The sequence below is a fragment of the Stylophora pistillata genome, chromosome 9 (genome assembly GCF_964205215.1).
Source record: "Stylophora pistillata chromosome 9, jaStyPist1.2, whole genome shotgun sequence".
In the NCBI taxonomy this organism is placed as follows: domain Eukaryota; kingdom Metazoa; phylum Cnidaria; class Anthozoa; order Scleractinia; family Pocilloporidae; genus Stylophora; species Stylophora pistillata.
In genome coordinates this window covers 1552745-1575322 of record NC_142527.1, presented here as the reverse complement: position 1 = coordinate 1575322, position 22578 = coordinate 1552745, and the positions used below count along the sequence as shown (strand labels likewise).

At 37.4% G+C, this 22578-nt stretch overlaps 3 protein-coding genes, 1 long non-coding RNA gene and 1 pseudogene across 7 annotated transcripts; 1 reads left to right on the top strand and 4 right to left on the bottom strand.

Moving 5' to 3' along the window:
* Nucleotides 1-266: 266 nt before the first annotated feature.
* LOC111327054 (ubiquitin-conjugating enzyme E2 K) lies at nt 267-8903 on the bottom strand. Its single transcript, XM_022931145.2, has 9 exons — nt 8707-8903; nt 8473-8557; nt 6741-6799; nt 6564-6646; nt 5781-5823; nt 4393-4449; nt 3566-3629; nt 3272-3339; nt 267-2147 (listed from the first exon to the last, which is right to left on the bottom strand). The coding sequence occupies exons 1-9, from the start codon at nt 8767-8769 to the stop codon at nt 2073-2075; spliced, it is 597 nt and encodes a 198-aa protein (XP_022786880.1). The 5' UTR covers nt 8770-8903; the 3' UTR covers nt 267-2072.
* Nucleotides 8904-9018: 115 nt separating this feature from the next.
* On the top strand, nt 9019-15098 carry LOC148722763 (uncharacterized). Its single transcript, XR_015991512.1, has 3 exons — nt 9019-9376; nt 10298-10350; nt 11768-15098. It is a non-coding gene; the product is annotated as an uncharacterized LOC148722763 (long non-coding RNA).
* On the bottom strand, nt 10172-12162 carry LOC148722765 (uncharacterized; annotated as a pseudogene).
* On the bottom strand, nt 11735-14678 carry LOC148722764 (uncharacterized). Its single transcript, XM_088732577.1, has 2 exons — nt 14028-14678; nt 11735-13527 (listed from the first exon to the last, which is right to left on the bottom strand). The coding sequence occupies exon 1, from the start codon at nt 14676-14678 to the stop codon at nt 14040-14042; it is 639 nt and encodes a 212-aa protein (XP_088588703.1). The 3' UTR covers nt 11735-13527; nt 14028-14039.
* A 912-nt stretch (nt 15099-16010) lies between the features above and the next one.
* On the bottom strand, nt 16011-22561 carry LOC111327643 (uncharacterized). Of its 4 annotated transcripts, XM_088732575.1 has the most exons (5): nt 19663-22561; nt 19114-19447; nt 17256-17359; nt 16749-17050; nt 16011-16647 (listed from the first exon to the last, which is right to left on the bottom strand). In XM_088732575.1, the coding sequence occupies exons 2-4, from the start codon at nt 19424-19426 to the stop codon at nt 16781-16783; spliced, it is 687 nt and encodes a 228-aa protein (XP_088588701.1). In that variant the 5' UTR covers nt 19427-19447; nt 19663-22561; the 3' UTR covers nt 16011-16647; nt 16749-16780. The 4 variants fall into 4 exon arrangements, with proteins under 4 accessions (XP_088588701.1, XP_022787624.1, XP_022787617.1 ...); XM_022931889.2 differs by having other exon boundaries at nt 16011-17050; nt 19114-19462; XM_022931882.2 differs by having other exon boundaries at nt 16011-17050.
* Between the last annotated feature and the right edge of the window lie 17 nt (nt 22562-22578).

The window sequence follows — 22578 nt, the reverse complement described above, 5'->3', positions numbered from 1 at the left end:
TTACTGTTGCCGCTTACAGAAATCGTTGCCCAACAATTCCAGGACATACTTCACGTCTGAAAATGTTGGGTGGTTCCAAATATCAGATTTTAGTGCACAACAGTCTTTGTACATGGGTTGCAACCGGAAACCACAAACAAACTTAATTCGAGTCAACCTGTTCTAACAGTCACGGCTGAATATTAAATTTTAAGGGCCTGCAAAAATAGAAGTATCAACATAGACAAAAATGAATGACCTTTACAAGTACACCAAACATTCAAATATATAGACAGCACCACTGTTTATTCAGTTATAGAACGCAATATATAGACAGCACCATTGTTTACTCAGATACACAAGGAAAAACAAAAATCGTACTTCTACAACCTAATACGAAACTTAGCGCCTGCGTAAAAGTTAAAGAGATTACAGTGCCAGGGTAGGAATACAGTTGTAATTAAATGTTAACTCCTTTTTATAAAGGCTGGACACTAACTTTTCGTCTGACATTCTAGTCGGGAAAGTGAGTCAAATTGGACAATTTACTTTCCATGGGTAGTTTGCTGTTTCTTCATAAAGGTAATAGATTTATCTAAATCCTGCCATAACCGAAAAGTTAATATGTTGGCAACACACAACCACTGATGAGCTATGTCCGTGTCTGTTTCTGGGAGACTCCTACAGATCATTATGCTTACGTTCATTTGTAATTTGTAACAAAATCTCCCGTTAGTCTTACATGATACCAGGGTAGATAATAGAGCTACCTTCAACAATTCCCTAATTAAGATAATTATTAGCACTTCACTTCTCTTTGTTCAGTTCACTCAGGAGACATGTAGCTACTTTCAACAGTTCCCAAACCAAGATCCTTTCTGTGACTACTTCTTTCACACTCAATAACACAAGTTTGTCTCCTTAAATTAATACCACAATGAAATAAAAGCAACTCATCAGCCACGTTGTGGACCAAACATTACCAAAAGCAGGGTGATTAAGATGCAGGAATTAATCATCTTCTCTAATATTAACCAACACATAAATGTTACACTTTTTGTCTTGTTATCACTTTTACTCAGTTCCAAGTATCTGATTTGGAACTCTCCTTTTCAGCCATCACACTTTTTTTTAGAAAATCAACAAAGGGCTGTGGTGTTCTAATAAGATAACATCTTCAGCTGGTGAGTGTCTTCCTTCTCATAACTTCTTTTAAGGTATTTCCTCTTTAATGCATTGATAGAGCAAGGGGAAATTACTTGTGAAGTTACTCATAACTTTCAGAAATATGATATCCTACTTTAAGTGGCTGAAATTGTTTGCATTCACTTTTTTTTAAATTTAAAAACAATGCTTTCTTTCCCATTCTCTCACCTCACTTGCCAAAGTAAATAATTCATGAATTTAACCCTTCTACTGCCTAGTTGTCATAGTGTGTGTCAATGTCCAGCTTTGCTATTAACTCACAGGTAAGAAGTACTATAACAAGAATAATTTCCAAAGGACTTGATCTCTCAAACAATTGTCTCCAGATATGCTTGCATACACTTATAGATGCTTCCATTTTGCATCTTGCCTAGAAACCTAGCTACTCATCTACAACATAACCACCACTTTCTACATCTATCTTTCTATAAGCAATGTATGAAGGTATCACTCTCCCAAACAATATTTTCAAGTCTAGTTTTTGTGATAACCAGACCAGCAACATGTCAAATTTTGTACCATCCACCATATGGGTAGTGGCAGCCAGGACGATAAGTTGTTTTTTTAAAGGTAGTATCTATTTAAATTTCTAGCACATATCCTGGAAATTTTTTAATGGTCAGGAAACTGTGTGATCTAAAAATGTAGTAAGAAGTACATTTTTGAAATTAAAATTTTTTTTTTTTAACGTGATAAAAAAGTACATTTTCTGGAGCAGACTAGCCTGGACTGTAATCAAGAAACAATGGAATGCAACCCTAAAGTTACATTTCTTAGAGTAGTCTACAAAATAATATGAAGCTCTCTGTCCAAACTAGCTTGCTTTCTTGCTATTATATCTGCTGTTACAAGGACATCTAGAAAGGAACGCTGCACAAGGACACCTGTCAGCTGCTGAGTAAAGACTCCACAGCTCTTTCTGAATTCCAGGAATGGGTTGACAAGGCTACTAGACTTTGCATCTATTTAAAAAGAGAATAAAAATAACAATCATAATAATAATAATAATAATCATAAATCAGAAAATGTGCTTTAACTCTTATAAAGTTCACTCAAACAGAAATATGAAAACTACTGAAAACATTATTCAAACTAAGTTGATCATAAACATAAGGCTCTCTACATATCCTGCATTATTTTAATCATAATTATGTTATAGTAAGGAATATTGAACTAAAGAGAACTTACAACAGAATTGCTATTTACCCATGACAAATAGATGTCGAAAGCCATCCTCACTTCCAAAACAAGGAAAAGCCCCTTTGTAACTTAATCAAATACCAACCTTTCCAAAAAAAGTGACATTTGGTAATCCACTTCTTAGGCAAGCAAATTTGCATCAATGATTCACTTTCAGTATTAAAATTAGAAGTGCTACTTCCATCCAAAGACATTTCTGAATCATTCTCTCTCAATTCCGATACTAACATCAGCCACTAGCATCACGCCATTTCTAACCCTTCAATTGCAACAATGACTTATCAATTGAAACATCTGTTAATTTTGTGTGTAGAATGGTACATAACTTCCTAATGCATGCAAATCTGGTTCTGCATAAAATGCTGGCTGATTTCTCACATTCAAAAGTTGACATGGTGAGTAAATGACGTCACATTTTCACTTGAACGAGCTCTCCTAATGCTATATGACTGAAATCTGATCCAGTTATAGTAGATACTATGAGTGAAAAATAATAACTAATTAAAAAGAAACCTTACTTTTGAAATTTCTTTGAAATATTTTGAATAGTACACAAATGGGCTAAAAAAAAACCATCAGAATAGACCCCTCGGACTTGAATTTTTTGTCTGGCCGTTTCAGGTCTCAAGGGAACTCCCAGCTTTATCTCTGGTAAATTATCAATACCTTAATTTGCACTTGAAAAAAAAAAAAGGGGAAATTGGAAAGGAACAGTTTTTATATTACTATCACATGACCTGCAATGGGTGAAAAAAACATAAGAGCTAAAGACTGAGGTCTCATAAGGAAACAGGAGAAGATTTCTTAATTATAACAATTAATTTTGGAAAGATGTATATATTATTTAAGAAAGTATATATTACTGTAGTTGTAGTAACAAGCTGACCTTGGTAAACCCCATTGAAGTCAATCGTGATATTTTCTGTTCAAAATCAACATTATGTGAAGAAGGAGCTGAATGACCAAAAGTCAAAGAGAAGAAATATTAAATGAAGTGCAGAGAGAGCAATAATTTGCCATGATATAAAAATGTATTTTATACTTTCTTAAAACATGAGTCCATAAAGTCCTTAAAGGTGTAAAGTGTTAAAATGAAGTAAATTCAGATCCACAAAATTATTGTTGTCTCCTAACACTGCACTCATCTGTACTCAAAATCTGACTTCGATTTGAATCTTACCTCCAGCATATTCCTCTGCCCAGTGTTTTGCTGTCCTCCAATACACTTCAGGATGTTCTTTATACTTGTAAAACAACATAACATATCACTTGATGAAGTCTGGAAAAAATGTCTCAGAAAATATATATAAATCTACATTATTGTATAATTTCTTCCTGAGCCAACCAAACAAACACATTGACGTCGACCAAAATTAACTGGTGCCAATGCTCAATGAGCTCTTGTCACGACCATAACTATAAAAAAAAGACAGTTTTTAAGGCCAAAGAGATTTGATATCACAAAGACTATATTGAATAACAAAGATCTGAAAAATTAATCTCAACAATTTGTAACCAAATTTGTTTCATTCATGCAATAAACTCTGATGACTTGATCTGATTACTACAGAACTTAAAGAATCTTGCATGTGCACTTAACCTGGCCTCAACACAAGGTAATTATTCAGGTTATGTGAATTACTATTGATATGTCGTATTTGTGTAAAATGCTTAAACATAATAGTTTTCAGAGCATTACACAAAATGATAGCTGCTTGACATGTTTTTGTTTTTTCTCCCGATTACATATCACAGTTTACGCAATTGCAAACTTCCATAATGGCATAGAGAAAGCTTCAATTTACTTTTTAAGGTATATCAACAATTGACATGTGAAAGGGAAGGACAAATGGAGTCCTCAACATTTTGGCATTGTGATTAGAACATCTCCTTTGTAACATCAAATACTAGGCTCACAAATCATGTGTTTGGAACATTTTATGTCTAACATTACCTCAGTGACGTAACTATTGCACACTGAGACCATTTTTATTATTTGTTTGTTACCTGTCTTGCCACAACTGCATCTTGGGGGTCATCAGGCTCAGCTGCAGAGAGTAAGGCCTGAAGAAAACCATTGACAAACCTCACTTTATCACATGTACAGTACACCGCATTTATTACACGACTCGGGCAGTCAGAGGGCCAATAACTAAAATCAACCAATCAAAATGCTCTATTGCCGGTCCAATATTCTCTAAGTATTGGACCGGGCACTGTCCTGAATGGTCCAGAATGATACCGCACTTGGGTCCCCTTGAACTTCAGTTGTATAATAAATCTCCTATTAACTAAGCTTGCTCAGGACCGTACTGGAAGAAGATCGGCCCTTGGTCTTTTATGTATGGACCTCGCTGCACTCGGTCTGTACTGTCAAGACCTCGGGCCGATATTCTCCCAGTACGGCCCTCGCGCTTGGTTAATAAGATATATATAATGGCAGGCATTATTATTATTCTTTCAAGTGACTGGCAGTTCTAGCTTTCCCGGCCTTGTTCTTGACAGAAAATTTTATTGTTTAAAACATAATTGTTGTGGAAGCCATTAAGTATAATTTACATGGGTAAAAAAGGATGACAATTAGGCCTGGCATTTATGAAAGAAGTCTTTGTAAAACATTCAATGGTGGAGCCTTGAACACCAAAGAAAGTGCTCACTAAATGGAGCCATTCTTTCAGTGATGGAAACAGCTACATGTTTAATGATTATGAAAAATTTTGGGCCTTAACAAAAGTTTTTATCATTTGGATGGAGTTGCTCTTGTGCAAATGCAATGCTGTTTAACCTGAAAGGTGGGGATTTCCCTCATTTTTTACAAGAGAGAATTGTGTGAATGTGAAACACAAAGCATTCCTCTGGTTGTTTTTTAGCTGACTTCCATATATTTTTTTTAAATTTGACATACATATGAACTGAGATAACAAAATGTCACACTGAAAAAACTTTTGTAAGGAGGCATAAAACAACACTGCATAGGTTAAAAAGGGCAGGAAGAGCAAAATACAGTAGCCAAGTTTGAAAATAAGAGTACATTTAGATAAATTGTCTCAACAAGTTTGTGATTGCAGTTGAGCCACTTTCATACATGAATTTAAAAAGACATCTTTTCAGTACCAAGTGTTCCCTTTTGGTTGTTAGTTTTTTTTTTTGTTGTTGTTGTTTTCTTAATGTAGAAGGGAAAGAATGGAAAAGATCAGAACACTTAGAGTGGTAAGTGATGAAACTTCCAGGTGAGATTCTTGGACTTTTTTCTTTACTATAACAGATAGCCAAGTGTTTTACATTGTATTTTGGTCATGAACTTGTCTGCATAAACATGAATTCTCTCAAATAAAAATGATGTGAAATGAAAATATTTGGATGAATAGAAAGGTTGAAAACAACAGCTACCTCACCTGTATTGATAGGAGCACAGTACGCAGCGTCATGGCTGCAGCCCTGAGAATAATATGTTCGACTTGCTTTAGTAATTACACTGGCTTTATCTATCAGCTATGTCACCAAAGTCAATGATTTGCCACTTGATCAGAAATAACTTGTACTAGCTCTCTAAAACCTGTTTATTTAGGACAGCCATATCAATGATCACTTAGACAATGAGTTTTGTGTTTGGTAGATGAGAGTTAATGAAACAAACTTATCTCTTTCAATTTTTAGAATGGCAAAAAGACATTTCTGACATTGAAACTGCTTTTATCTGAGATTGGAAGGTCTACCAGCAAATAGTTCTTGCTCTATCAAAATCCATCTGAGTAAAAAAAAGGGTTCAAAAGTGCACCCAAACTTTCCAATAGTTTGTTCTCTCTTATGAATTTCCTGATTGAGAGCCATTTTAAAACAAGTTACAATTCATACCACTGATCTTTTAAAATATCCAGGCATATTACCCCTGTAACTGAACTAATTTTTTTTTTTTTTTTTGACGCAGCTTTGGTAAAATTAAAGATAATTATCTCTCAGAGACCTATGAATTTCCTGATTGAGAGCCATTTTGAAACAAGTTACAATTCATACCACTAATCTTTTAAAATATCCAGGCATAATTATTACTCCTGTAACTGAATTTTTTTTTTTTTTTTTTTTTGGATGCAGCTTTGGTAAAATTAAAGATAATTATCTCTCAGAAACCTATGAATTTCCTGATTGAAAGCCATTTTGAAATAAGTTACAATTCATACCACTGATCTTTTAAAATATCCAGGCATATTACTCCTGTAACTGAACTAATGTTTGGATGCCAAATCTTTGTCACAAACTGTACCTTAAAAAAAAAATGTGAATCTCATATTAGTCTATGACAAAGAGATGATCTTCATATTCAATAGCCTAACAATTTGTAACATCAGTAAGCTCACCTTTGGTGGGTTAAAAGGATATGTTTCAGGGATGTTAATATCCAGTTTATAGATTCCACCTGGTAAGTACAAACATACAATTGATGACAAAATACATTTCTCAAGACACTGGAGACTGAAAGACAAATGATTAATTCTGTGTAATCAAAAGAAAGAGGAGTGAAATTGCAAAATGTGTCAAAAATAACCTGTTTAAACACAGATGAAAGTGTCTCATAGATATCTGCCCAATATAAGTTAATAATTATTAACTTACCTTACAACTTAGACACACATATATACTCAGCGATGAAATAAGCTATTATGTGAAAATATTTTAAGGCAAGGTCAGAAAAAGATTTTAAAACTTAGAACATTTTCTGTTCCTGTGTGTAAATCTAGCCAAGCCATTAAGATTATTATAATACATTATTACAGGACTCGGCCAGTCAGAGGGCCAATAACTAAAATCAACCAATCAAAATGCTCTATTGCCGGTCCAATATTCTCTAAGTATTGGACCAGGCACTGTCCCGAATGGTCAGGAATCATGATACTGCACTTGTGTCCCTTTGAACTTCAGTCGTATAATAGATCTCTTATTAACCAAGCTTGCTTGGGACCGTACTGGAAGAATATCGGCCCTCAGTCTTTTTTGTATGGACTTTGCTGCGCTCAGTCCGTACTGTCAAGACCTCGGGCCAATATTCTCCCAGTATGGCCCTCGCGCTTGGTTAATAAGATATAGTATTAATACAGTATACAGTAAATGGTTTCAACCCGGGGGTAACATGTGAAGGTGTAGTCTGATCGTCCGGGTGAGTGTAGTCCTGAGAAGGACTGTTGTCGGTGGCAGTCACTGCCACCGACAACAGTCCTTCTCAGGACTACACTCACCCGGACGATCAGACTACACCTTCACACAGTATACAGTATTTGTAGAGCCCTAATTCCCAATGGTTCAAAAGCGACCCAGACAACAGCCCAGAGAACAACCCCTAACTGCGGCTTCTAGATACAATGCATTAAGTGTTAACTTGTTAAACTCTCTGGAGCAGTCCACAGTTAGATGAAATGCATTGGAGATTAAAACCAGCCTTACAACAGCCGTTTGCATAGTTCTTCTCACTTGTTAACTTTTAAAAAAAATTGAATAAATTGTTTTAAGAAATGGTTTGAACAATATTCAAAGTTGTTTAGCACACAAAAGCTTAAGGTATGTTTTTCACAAATCTCCACGTCAAGAAGTAAACTGATTCGGATTCAACTTTTTCTCATATAATCTACAGATTTGGTTATAAATCACAGCAGATCTGTGGATTTCCATACCCCCATTCATTCCCCTCCTTACGTTTATGGCTTCATTTGCATATATACAAAATTGTTTTAAGGTGTCAACCTGCAGTTAAGTGAAAGCTACTAATGTCATTACACGACTACACTACACTGGATCTGAGGGTTGGCAGAGTAACAGGTTTGAACTAAAGAAACCACTGTTATTTCGGATTGGTACCATTATTAGTTACTGTTACAGTGGGTTTCTTCAAAACAGACATTTCCCGGGATACACTGTTAGTATTACATCATTTGCGAGGTTACAAATGCAACTACAATAATCACATTTTCGATGGTCAGTGGAGATTCAAAAACAAAAAATTCACCGAAATCTGAAGGAAATTTTATATAGAGGGAGTTTTAAAATGTTCGTTGTTTGAACAGGCACACGAGCACGTCCGCACAGTGACAATCATACCTTCGAAAGGAGTGCCTGGAGGTCCAGCTATTTCCCCTCGCAGCCTCGTGTACGAGTTGTCCACCAGTTCAACTTTGCACTTCAACTGTTACAAAAAGATATAAGTCAACATTTCATTTCGTTCAAAGTAATCATATGTAAAAATATTATAAGGATTTGCATAGAAATTTAGCAGGTAAAGATGAGAGATGTGCAATGCAAAACCATTACGAAAGAACAAATAAAAACACAAACCTCCTCGCTTCTGACGACCTCTTTGAATTCCCTCTGAACTCTCTTTATAGCAATATTAGCCATTCTTAATTTTCTTCTTATGTTTGATTATAAAAGGGTCAAACAACAGTTTGTATCACGCTTAGGTCCACATTCTTGTCGCCAACTTCTTTGCCACAACTCAAGATTTACAGGAAGTCACAGGGAAGTTACAGGCGCGCGCGGCGCCATGGGTAGAGAGACCAGTCTCGCGCGGTTATTCTTTCGGTTGTTGGTTCGGCTGTTACTGACAGGGCTGAATAACGTCTGCGCATGTGCGAGATGTCATTACAACAACATCAAAATTTCGGCGCGAGCGTGATGCGTGGTTCTTTCCTCTTCAGTTGAATAACGACAAGAAAGGAACTGAAAGTCTTCCATTATTTTTGCACCTAAACACAAATATCTCCTTTTTATGCTTTGGAAAATGAAAATTTGAACAATCCGAAATTTTTCCTCGAAGAAATGCCGAGAAATACGAGAAAACTTGTCGTTAAAGCAGTAAATATTCTGAGCTTTGGAGACGCCTTTTGATTCAACCGCCACGACGCGTTCTTCGTTTCGATTTACACTCGTCTGCTTCGTTTGAGAAAGAAATGATGTTTGGGAGACATTGATGGCAACATGAGAGTTTGGAAAAGTGTCGCCAGAGGTGAGTATTACGATCTTAGTTTGTTTTGTAATCAAAACGGCACCTTTCTTGCGCTAGTCGTAAGTTAATATTTATGTGAATACAAACGCTCTGTGTTGTCGTGAAACATGAATGGCCAGCACCTGCATGCACTCGTAAGCTGACTCGCAAAACTTAAAGCTAAAAGAAAATGCTTTCTCAAGGAATGTATTGTTGGCTACGTGTACCTACGTCTTGTTGGCTCCGACGAAAGGCTAACGCTCGAAACATCAGCTTTTGTAATCGTTACGGTGGCCAATTTACCATTTCAACTTTGTTCATATATCCAAATTATTTCGTTACTCCCACCGACGCAGCCCCAAACAGTTTCTTTCGAAACTATCAGCCTTTATTACGTGTACCTATACCCCTGTACTGTACTTTTTTTACTTAGTTTGCTTATCTTACTCGATCGATAAATTCTATTATTTGAATGAGACACATGTCACTGTTCCTAAATTATGAGGTATGTTGTTAATTGTCTTAAACCATAAAAGCAATTCAATAACTATTTTTTAAATAGTAATGAAGTGGAGGATGATGTGGAGGGAGTGTTTAATCAGAGAATCATTTTATTTTAGATTTACGTGACTATCATACCTGCAGGTGCCCTCTTGTTGCAGTGCCTCCTCAGAGTTATTTACTTTTAATTAGTTAATACATTACAAACAAATTATATGTGTTATACTACAGAAATAGTAAGTTTGTGGGAAGTTGTTTACCTGAAGATGTCATTTCCTTATTTTGTAGTGTTTTGTCAAGTTGACTGGCCATGCTTTGTGAAGCACACTCCTAAGAAAATTCATACCAAAACATCACCATGTCACTTATTAGGACAATTTTTATAATTAGAAATTGATTCTTCTAATATTATTTTATGTTCATGTACCTGTCTGCCATCAGATGATTGAGTACTGGTTGGAGAAGATGTAGATGCCTTAGTGTTTCCCTGAAAAGTAAGGAGCAGATACAACAACAACCTTTATTTATTTATTCTAATTTCTAATGACTATTTTAACAAATTGGACATGCCCACAGTTAGCTAGCTAATCTAGGTGGGTCATGTCTTAACTAAGAAAAAAAGTTGGTATACAAGTTTACAGAAATCAGGAAATTAATTAGAGAGAATAAGTATACAGGTTTACAGAAATCAGGAAGTTAAATAAAAAGAGTAGGCATAAAAACAAAGATACCACAAAAATACAAAAATAGTACAATTAAGGCTATACTTAACAAATGGTAAACAACACAGCATACACTATTGAGTTATGGATGCACGTAGGAGGTTGCTAAGCACGAAAGAGCCTTGGGCAAAATAGGACAGAATATTGAAAAGTACTGTTAATTTTTCTCTTAAAGTCATTTTTTGGGAGATTCCTTAATGTAAGAGGCATCTCGTTCCAAATTTTTGTTCCAATTCTAGAAAACGAGTTCAATTGAATAGAGAGCCTAGAGCTGTTTGTGTAGAAGTTGTGCAAAGCAGAGGATCGGGTATTATAGGGGTGAACATTAGAAATGTCTTGAAACAGGTCTCGAATACTTCTAGGTGCGTTTTTGTGTCTAATATCAAATATCAGGTTAGCTGTAAGCTCATAATAAGAAAATTGTAGCAGTAAAATAACAGCATTGGAAAATAGAGGAATTGCATGCTGATTGCGGTCAGAAAAATAGATAAAACGTAGAGCTCGTTTTTGCAGCTTTAGAAGCTTATCAAGATATGATTTACATGCCTGGCCCCAAACTATTAGCCCATAGCTCAGATAAGGTGCAACGAGAGATCTATAGATATTTATAAGAGTGTGTTTTGGAACAAAATGCCGTAGTTTAGATATTAGACCAATGGTTCGACTTATTTTAATTGCTATATGATCAATATGATGTTTCCAAGTTAGATGATTATCAGTTAGTGTCCCTAAGTATTTTATAAATTCCTTACATTCTAAAGCTACATTTTTATTCTGCTCGTTATCAAACATCATAATTTTAGGTTGATAAGTAAATTTTCTTCGAGCAGGTGAAAATATGACGAAATTAGATTTTCTTAAATTCAGGGTCAATTTATTTAGCAGATACATGTTAAAATATTTTGGTATTGTTCTGGAGCGATTTTTTGTGATAACAAAGTAGCAATTATGCAGTCTGGTTTTTTGGTGGGCCAAATTGGCAAATGAACAAACAAACAAAATATGGCTCCAGCCTATTTTATGTGTACGTGTGGATTGTGTGAGACTGGTATTTCATTTTCAGGGGCATGAAATATTGAGTGCTTTTGCAATTATATCTATAATTATCTCAATGTTGCTTAAACAACATTAGGCAAAAATAAGCACTGCACTTACATGTACTGGTGGAACATAATCTGGTTCATTGCAGAAAACACTATCAGCAATTGTAGAACACTTGTTGCACCATCGGGTTCCGGGCCGTTAAGTGGGGACATTAGCTCCAACCCGATCAAATAGACGGTAGAACCGCCTCGGGACTTTTCTCTTCGACAGCTCTTTGGAGTGCTCCAAGAGTGGACACGAGCGATATTCATTGGCTTCCCGAGTTGCTCTAATCCAATGCCGAGTGCAAGCCCAGCAATTTAAATTTTCGTCCGCAAACCAATCAATGGCCTCGTCAAACCGCCTCAATCGACCTTGGCATGTTTCTCCAGCTCGTGTTCGCTTAATAAACCACCAAGTCCGCTCATTGGGCTTTGCATGGGAACTAAAGAACAATAGGATGGACGTCGATAACATCCAAGACACCGCGTAAGATGTCATCTGCTAAGTCTTCGATAAATCTGTCGTGTTAACGCGCTGTTTTCACTAAGTGTACAACCCTTAAACCTCAGTGTACAAAAGTGTATGTGTAGTTCAATGAACGAGGGAACTAGCGTAAAGATTTCTTTCTACCGTTTTCAGTCTGGCGCTACCTTTTCACCAAAAACCGGGCGCTATACGAAACTTTTTAAAAACGCCGCCATTTTTTCGAAGTTTGTTATGGTGCCCAGGCCATTGGCCCTAGCGCGAGCCAAGAGATCTCGCACATGCGCAGACGTTATTCAGCCCTGTTGCTGTTGCTATTTATTGCTTGGGGGAGGTCGGAGGAGGTAGGGGTACGTGGTTTTCAGTGCGAAAAAAGGAGAATAGGTCCTTATCAGGTCGCAGTTAAATTATTTTAGCATGACAGAACCAAATCCTCCGCCTCCCCCTCTCCAGTTGATAAATAATGAGCGGTTCCTGAGGGCTAATGATAGCCGTGTTATAATGAGCGGTTCCTAAGGGCTAAAGATAGCCGTTATAATGAGCGGTTCCTAAGGGCTAATGATAGCCGTGTTATAATGAGCGGTTCCTAAGGGCTAAAGATAGCCGTGTTATCTCGTGAATTATGGCAACTATCATTGTAAAGTGCGGGACTTTCATGGATTCTGATGGTTTCCGTTTTAGACTGATTTCATTATAAGTGTAGTAGATCGAATAAGGGCAATAGTGGAATGATCCAAACGAATAATAAAAATAATGATAATAATACTAATCATTTTAATACTTTTTGACTAATGATAAACCTTTATCCACTATAGTAATAATAATAATAATAATAATGTTGGTAATATAGTCGGTAAAGTCAGCTGAAAATTTGTAAGGCACCCGTTACAAAGAAAATGTTTTAGTTTTTTAAAAATTTCAGTATGTGTACATTTTCAAATCCATTTGTGTGACTTGAAATTTCAGTAGATAAGGAGTGCTACTTCCAGAGTGAAACAGCTCACAGTAAATATGATTCTCAATTCATCGAGACCAGTTATGAAAAATCACTTTGAAATTTAGCGTCGTTGTTACTCTATTATCGATTACATCATTTCTTTTGTGTGTAATTTGATATAAATACATGTAGAACAAGAGTTCATAAACATTATCTCTTGCTGTTACTTTTTGGAGACCCAAGCTAGAATACTGCATGCCCTTTCTTATCGCCAAACCCTTTGTCAGCCTGGGTTAGGCTAATCGAGTAAAGAAAGGCGGACAGACGAAAAAGGCGTGATTTAGGCAAAGGAAAATTATGGAAGCAGTCGTTTCCCTGAATCTGCAACTGCCGTTTGTCGCTTGCCAGCTCTTCCTTTCAGATCCCCCTGACTAACTGAGGTCCTGAAACAGGCATAATTACAGCTAAGTAAGTAACTTTATTTCAACTCGGATTGATGAAGTTGCTTTGGCCGCAAGCAGTACATGCTAGTATGTCGAGAAAAGTAATTACGCAGAACCGAGCCCACAGCCAAGAGTGTCAGTTCAGACTTAAAATCATGCTACTTGGGGAAAGTCTACCGGTGTTTTTCAAAGAGGTCATAACCTCGGAGGCTGCGTTTGCCTTCTCCTCCTCCTGTGGGCCATACTTGGCAATCTGTGGTGAAGAGCAGCAAGGGAAACATCAGGGGACTGGGAAGACCGAGACCCGCTGACTTTTGCATGTGCCCGCACTCTCATTCGTCCCCACCCATCGAAACACTGGCTCACTTCACTGCGCATGTGACAGGTAGTCCCAACCACCAACCGCATTGACAGTATCATGGCTTTGTATTATCCTTACATGTAACCATCACAGAATAATGAAATCAGATTAGGAAGAAAGCAGCCTTGGTTTATCTGACCTTAGGTGATCGCTATAACACTGCTAGAACATTCTTCAACTTGTCATCGATTTGACATCCTTCAAGTTTCCAGCGCAAGGCACAGAAGTCAGTCTCCTCCAAAACCATTCGTCTTTCGGTTTGATTATTCACGGCTAAGCTATAGTAGTAGTACAAATAGCGTTCAGAGAACGCTGCCACAGCCGTGAACACATCCAGATCAAACGCACGCATGGATCTCTCGATGTCTAAGAGTTCGAGAATAGCATTTACTTGTGCAGTGTCGATGGACTGGGCGTACAGATCTCGGAGAGCGCTTTGGAGTTCTCTCTTGTTCATAACACCGTCCCTATCTCGGTCATTTTTAACGAAATAATGTCGAAAGAGAGTCTTACGGCGACTGTTAACACGGCAAAACTGAGATACGTATTGCAAAGGAGACAGTTGCTCAAGAACAAGCATGTCCATTGGAAGCTCAAAGCGACAACTTTGTCGTGATAGAGAGTGGGGGCCTTGTAACCAAGCTTTATTACTGTCTGACGTGACCCGCTTACTTTCTTCTTCCTCGAGACCCCCCATGATCTTTAGCGCTTGCACCGACGGAGCGCGGCGTTCTGTCCCACTGTGTGAAGAAGAAGAAGATAGGGTTCGGGAGAAGACTTGATCGCCCATGGGTACAACCCCTCTCGAAAATAAAAATCAAACTTAACTTGAAACGCTTGCTCAATTTTATGATTGCGTAGATTCTTCTGACAATTCTTGCCGCCTGAGAAGCCACGGGCAAAGAATTAAGGTAAACCGATGTGTAAACTCTGAACGATGAAATTCAGGCTCATCCGAATTTCTATTCGCACGCTCACCGTAACGACTGAAAAACAGCAGAGTTTTAAACGTTTCAGTCACATCCAAAATTGACAGAAGCTTTCAACTTGAGATCAGAATACAAGATCCAATTTTCAGAATATCATGATTCCAATTTTACAGATGGACTTACGGCTTTTTCGTCAAACATGCAATCTGTGATATCCTGTCCTAGAACCAGAAAAATGTTCCACATACAGAATAAAGTTTCTTGTCCGTCTTTGTCTTGGAGTGAATGTTGTTTGCTCTGAGAAAATATTTCTTCTTGTGTTGTATGAGGAACTCTTGAAAATAACAAGTTGATCTTGTAAAGTTTCCTGTTGCCTATAGTAGATAATGGTTGGTGCACTCTCACATTTTGACTCGCAAATTTAATTTCTGACAGTGTACACATCTGCTGTATTGTATTTACATTTGAAAGCCTCTTGTTTTGCGTATTTCTGTAGCTAATACTGTATGAAATTTGTTATTTTGCTCAAACATATATCGCTAGATCAGTTTAACAGAATCGGTTAAAACAAACTTACAAAAGCTCAAAAACAAAGCAAAAGGAGAACATGTGCGAGACAAAAATAAGAACTAAGACAAACGAACACAAAATAAATCTTCAGTGAATCTGAATTGCAAATTAACGACCAAGTTTTTGCCAATCAATGTAAAACTGAACAGCGTATAAGTTGTCTAGGAAACAGTGCTATTTTCTAAACAAAGATTAACACAACAAAAGGAAAAACAATTGACGATATTTTTCTCTGGTGCTTTTCGTTGGATAAAATATGGTTTTATAGCGGCTGTTCATTGTGTTGAACAATGATCTTTTACTGCCTGGACCATATGAAAAGATCATCTCTGACCCCAACAACACAAATGTGTGTTATTTTAAAATATATTCTTTCTGATTCGTTATCGCCTATATTTCAGATAAAAAGGTTGATGAGAACGGAGCGTTTGTAATAGGAATAAAAAGTGACGTTGATATTTCATCTTATTGGTTGGCATTAAAACGGACACTTTTTTACCTCGCTGTATCTATGTGGTGAAGGCCTAACAGGGTTCCTTACAGTATACCGTATGACGCGGTCTCCCCGGTCCGAAAAAAAAAATTGTTACATACCACAATAAGTTTATTTACAGCTATAGAGCTTATTTTTAATTTACTTTTTAATTCCAACAGTTAATCTCTTACTACACTGACAAATACGATTTACATCATCTACTTGAATGACCGAAATGTAGCCCTTATAAAAGTAAGTTGTATTTCTTAAAACGCTTTGGGAAGCCAAAGTGTTAGAGTTATGCGACCAACTACGTCAAAAGGAATTCACGGTGCGTTGTGCTGCGTGTGTGTTTGAAAATATGTGGCGTTTCCCAGACCCTGAATGACTCTTGATCGAGAAGTACTTAATTGATGAAGGTCTGGAACTGCGGGTCATCGGACTCAGTCCTGCTGGTACATTGCATCGGCTCTAAGAATTGTGGTGATTGGCTCATTCAAGCGCGCGTAATCTTTTTGGAACCACTGAGGTCTCAATATCACAAAGCTATCTTCTGTCCGATTTTTGACTAGCAAAAAAAGGTAATTTAGTTCTCATTATGTTTGTGTTAAATGATTTCCTAATTCGAACTTGGAGTTGCAGAGAAGGAACTGAAGTAGAGAGAATAACAACACCTTTCTCTTCATTTCAGGCTCTGCTGCGACACAACTTGATTTAGCATGCACTTTTAGGTGAACAAAACAAAACAGTTGAACTGCTCCCATTGCTGTTTTGCTCATACTTAACTGAAAAAAAAAAAAAAAAAACTGAGACAAAATGAGTAGTCAGACTCAAGACTTTGAACTGCAAATGCTATATATATGGTTGTCAAGACTTGATATTTTACCAGGAAATTCGGTTTTTGTTCCTTCGTTCAGGTTAGCGCTTCTGCAAACCCTCAAAGAGTTTCGGCTCAAAGTCTTTCATTCTCGGTGAGCCGAGAGCTGACGGAAATCTTCGTTTTCTCGGTGTTCGGTCCAACAGTACAAAGCGAGTGCTCCGCCGATTGCTTCTACCATTCTGATTTCCTCTAACTTTCTTCGTGGTGCCACCATGTTTAAGCGCAATGAAAAATTCGCCATTTTTGAATGTAAAAAATTCCTTCTGTAGCTGAACTCTGAAAATGGATCTGATTCGGTCTGGATCAATCTGGAAGAAAAAAGTACACATTCAGTGAGTGTTAAACACACAGCAACTTAGATGTCAGGAGTCACATAAGTGAGAAAAAGTGTTAAGTGGTGAGTACTTGGTTCTATATGTGATTGCATCACAGGATAACCATAACTGAATTCCAAATAGAATCGCTCGCGAATTTGAAAAGGAAGCCGCGCTAGCTCCCATCAGAAATCCTCACCTGGCTGACAAGAGTTCCATTTACCCCCATAGCGAGATATCTTTCAGTGGCCACGCCTTTTATCCTTACACTACAGTTGTCGACTACTTCCAATGCTAGTTTTGCTGTTAAATCAAACAAACCAAACGGATCAGTATGTTGACCAGTTTGACTAAGGGTCAGTTTTATGCTCTAAAGATAAAATTAAATTATACCATATTGACCACTCAAATTATAGTTGCAAAGTGTTTTAAGAATGTTGCAATTTGTTAATTTTGAACAACACTGCTGAAGAAACTGCACGCCTTTATTGCATTGCATTCACGAAGTCCAAGCTGCGAGGTACAGCGGATTGAAACATTCAGAAATCAAATCAATATTGAGTCAAGATTAACTAAACTTGGACTTTAGTATGAAGTCCAATACATTTACAAAATATCTTTCGAGATCTCGGTAAGCTGACTCAATACAGAAGTGAACTCCACTTCCTGTCTTCTGTCTCTCAAACGCCAGAAGTTACAGACCTTTTAAATTGGATGCGAATTTTCATGCACAGACTCCAATTCCACGCGAGTATGTAGAGGAAAGCAGAAAATAGCGCATATTCGTCTGTGTCTGAAAATTTCTAAATAGCACGGCCATTCTAAAATTAATCAAAGAAACTATATCAAGCGAAAAAGTTCATAGAGCCCAACTTACATCCGTAAAGCTGCAGAAGATATTTGACAGTAGGTGACCTTGCATTAAGCTTACTTGATCTGTCACTTAAGTAAGGCGGCCGCTAGTACTCTTTATTTTAAACAGCCGGGATACTCGTAGCTGCGGTCAGTTTTAAAAATGAATGATGAAATGCACTCCGTAAAAGCGTTATTTTCGAAGGTGCACTCATTAAAATGATAACATGGAAACTTATCCATGGATCAGTGCTGAGCGGGAAACATGGAGACTTTACAAAAACTGCTCACTTCCGAACCCCTCTCAAACATTGTAATTACATCGTAATAACAATAAAATAACCCTTATGTAATAGACTTTCCAACTGTTATGTCAAATCTGAGTCCGTCGGCGTCCAGATTTGCCGAGCGCGTTGGATTTGCGTCACTGGGCAGAATAACATCATAACACATTAAAATTGTTTACTTGTAACAAGACATTAACAAACGGGAAAAACAAAGCCGACAGAGAGTTTGATATTGTAGATTAAACATTTGATGGAAAGCCGACAAATATCTGTTTGTTTTCACGGTTTGCGGTTTTCTTATTTCTCACTAGATGTGAACCAAAATTACACTAAGGTAAAAAAACAGACCTGAGAAAATGTTCGTAAATGGAATTTTAAATTAAACATAACAGTACACACTTGAGTTACGAAATACCGCCACGGAAAAATGGATACTGGAGGGAATGAACTTCCCTTGGGGTAATGTTTCTTGTGGTCTCCCTGGGTGAGATGACAACACGCTGAGCTTCATGCTGGGGTTTCTGCGTAGGAGCTCACCTCCCCAGCCAAGTTCTAAAGGAATACACCCTGTGACTTTGATAAACACATCAGAACACTGACACATTCTCTTGCCGAGTGGAAGCCAAGGAGAACTAAAACTTACAAAACATTTGTAATAACCGTACTTAAGTGATTATGATTAATCCAAACGCAAAGGTACGTAAGCTCGAAATCCGCAGTAAAACGTTTACTAAACACGAATATTTCATTGCTAGAGTTTCCGTATGTCGTAAATCCTAACTCGTGCCTAGTGTCTTAGCTTTGCGTGCAATTGCTATCTGATTGAGTCAACAGCTCGTTGATCCCGAGTTAAAGTGAATGAACCAAGGTCATGTGAGATGGATGAAATAAAAAATTTAAATAAGATAACAAGTTTACCGTGTTCATGGAATTTCAGAGTTCCGTTAATTGTGCCGTCCGGTAAAATCTGCAGAAACATCATGGCGCGGACAGACCACAAGGAACGTGGTAGGGCCCAGCCGGGGGGAAGAATTGGAAAAATCGGTTTTTTGCACAGCTCATGGTCGACTTGAGGAGTCTTTAGTAAGGGATTTTTCGGTTGAGACCTTGTGGTTGTGACTTCATTGACATTTTTTCTTGCACTGTGTTGATTTGCGGAACTCAGTGAAGTATTTGACAGAACTAAAATGAACAGGACGACGGTGCGTCGCACCACATTTGATAGAGACATGTTTCCAGAGCGTAAGTACTGCTGCAAATAAAATGTCTTCAAGGAATTAACCTCTGTTTTATGCGCGATTCAAAGGCGTCCCAATATCAGTGGAATGTAGCATTCTCACTAACAGCTGGGCCAATCAATTGAAGAATCAATGATATTAGCTTTGATGAATTTAGTGGAAAATTTGAGGAAAACGGATGAACGAAACCAGAGCGAGAGAAATAAAACTGATAAAGGAATGAACATACCTGAAGTAAACAAAGTGAGAGACTTTAAAAGCGTAGCGACAATTTTTCAGCAGGAACTGTACAACTGCTAAGGTTGGACAGAGTACGTGTCAAACTTCCCTAGCGGGAACATGTAAATCGCATTTACAGCCACTTATAAGTGCAGTTTTCAAAAGTCACTTGACAGTTCGACGTGCGAATTGATCTTCCTATCACTTTGTTTTGACAGTAATTTCTATATAGGATCTGCGGTTCTTTTAAAAGGTGTCCTGCAGAACCTTTGATTCAAGCAAGACCTTGCGAGTCTAATAAAACTGAGCTGTTAGAGCCTCTTAAATTCTTGTTACAGAGAAAGCCAAAAAAATAGGAATGAAAACCACAGCGGGCGCTGTTTCCGTTTAGAAAACAATAGTTCCGTTCTTTTGTTGCGTCAATGAGATTGGCTTGTTCTTTGTAGCGTGTTGTGGAGAGGTTCGTATTAATTATAGCACTCTTTTCACACTGTTGCACGCCATGAATCATGCAATTGACACCTACGAGAACGCTTTCAGCTTTTTCACGATTGTCGTTGTTCGTCAAGTCGTCAAAAATCAGTGAAAAGGCGGGAATCGTCTTGATAACGACTTCAAAACAGGAAATTCTAACAACAATCACGAGAAAGAAATTCGAGGAAAGAGAAGGCTAACGAGTTAGAGCAACAAAAGGACTATCAGGGGGGCGGAGAAGGGGAAATTAAGGGGTGCACGTTCCTTAGCTTTGCTGAAACAGGATTAGCCATTCACGCGCGCTGAAATAAAAATTATAGACTTAAGCGTTAGAAGGCCGAGACATTGAAAGTTCTTGTTAATGTATCCTTCAAATGTACTGATTGGAAAGCGTTAACACTGAAGTCTTACACGCGTTTCTGATATTAAATACATCAGCAAAACGTTGATAATTTTGTCCAAAGGTTATTTTAACTATGTTAACGCGTGATGTGTTAAAACGCTAACAAAGGAGCTTTTATGAATGGCTTCGTTTGCAACTTGAACGCTTTGCCTAAAGAGATTTATTTGATCAAAGGGCGGAGAGCACTCTGTAGCTAATTGAACTGATTCATTCACACTTTCCACAAAACCTATAATGAACGAGCCATTGTTTAGAGCAGCCCATGCATAACAAGAATTTACTCTGGCATATTGCCTGTCACAAACTACACCATCCGATGCGAGCATCTCAACTGCACTTCCTTTTCCTAAAAGTAAATTAGCTTTCTCGAGTAGGCCCCTTGCAACGCTTCCTGCCTTTGAAAAGTGATCTGATAACACAGAGAGGATTATGGATGACATTCACGCACCAAATTATGCGAATCAATAGCCAAACTTTAGTGTGTTATTAAAAAAGGCAACCTTATATCGTATCAGTTTAAGATATCGTTTGGCCACTCAAGAGTAAGGGAGATGATTGCAGTTGAAGAACTCTTTGCGGAAATATAAAACTTTCAGTCGCTGCAGGTCCAGTCTGTTCCAACTGCTCTGCTTACTACTCCAAGCTCTTTCCGTTCAATCTGAAAATATAGTTTGGTTTTTTCGTCTCCTTTTTTGGTATAATTTAAACAAAAACGACGATAAAGACATATTTTACATGCTCTTCAATTTTCATAAAATGACACGGGAGGTTAAAGGTGTTATGAAAAAAAGCGAGGCTGAACTTTCAGAACGTAATTGACTTTTTAGGACTTTGTGAAAATTACAGTGGACTCTTGACACTTACTGTACATTTGTTTAACGAACTTGCAGGCAGTTTTCGTGACTTGCAGTTTTCAACCAACATTGTTGGCGTGGAAATGAAGGAGCTTTTGTTACCATCAATTTGAAGTAACGCATAATATATGAAATACACGTCTGAGTAACTCAGTGGTTTTAAAACATTAGAAATAAACTATATCAGTGAACGATATACTACATAAGCTCTAAACCAACTAAGCCAAATATTATTCTACTGAATTAAAAATGAAACTCATAGCCAGTTAGCCGCCCCCATAAGCGGTTAGAACATCAAAGATTGCGTTCAAGCTTACTCCCACATTGTTTATACGAGCTTGTATTTTGATTATCAACCAGGTAAGAACCGAATCCCGACGGAGAATGTTGTCACTGCTATTCGGCCTGCATTGTCTTTTGCTGATAAACCGCAATGAGTCCTTAGAATGTTTATAACACGATTCTTTTTTTTTTTGTTTTTTTTTTTGCTATTTTCAGTTTTGGTAAAGCATTGATGAATTTAGTTACCCAAATTTTAAAGATACTCCGCTTAGTTCCTATTTCAGGATGGATTGAGAGTAATGTGAAGTAAACACTTTTACGATCGCAAACCTTCTACGAGGATAGTTATCGCAATGACGTCATATCATAGACTATCACTGTGTGTATATAATAAACATGAAGAATAACAACCACCGAACAAATAGTAAACAGAGGAAAGGGTGGTAAATTAGGATAATGAAAAACTATGGGTTTCCTGAAACATGGTAAACCGGAAAGCCATTAAATTCAACCAAGCCTACGTGTTTTCAACCCACACACTAATTGCTTTGTGTTTTTGACGGTTTCGTAGCGTTCGATTGTAAGAAAAGGAATGAAATGTCGAGTTTCATAGAAACTTTCTTACCGAGAAAATAATAAAAATCAGCCGGTCGCAAAGGAAAAATTTTCTCTTTAAACGAACCAAGCATATTCGTTTACTGTATTCGAGTCATTTTAGAATTGCATTTAACCGAGTATGACGTTCTTACTGCAAGTTTCAAGTTAGAACGAAAACTCTACACAGCTATTGATAGGCCATTATGGCGCATAAACTGCAAAGAGCACTTACGAATCGTACACGGTCACTTTACATAAACCTTTGGCATTAATTTTGTCGATTCATCTGCTTCATGAGAAACGTATCTCATGATAA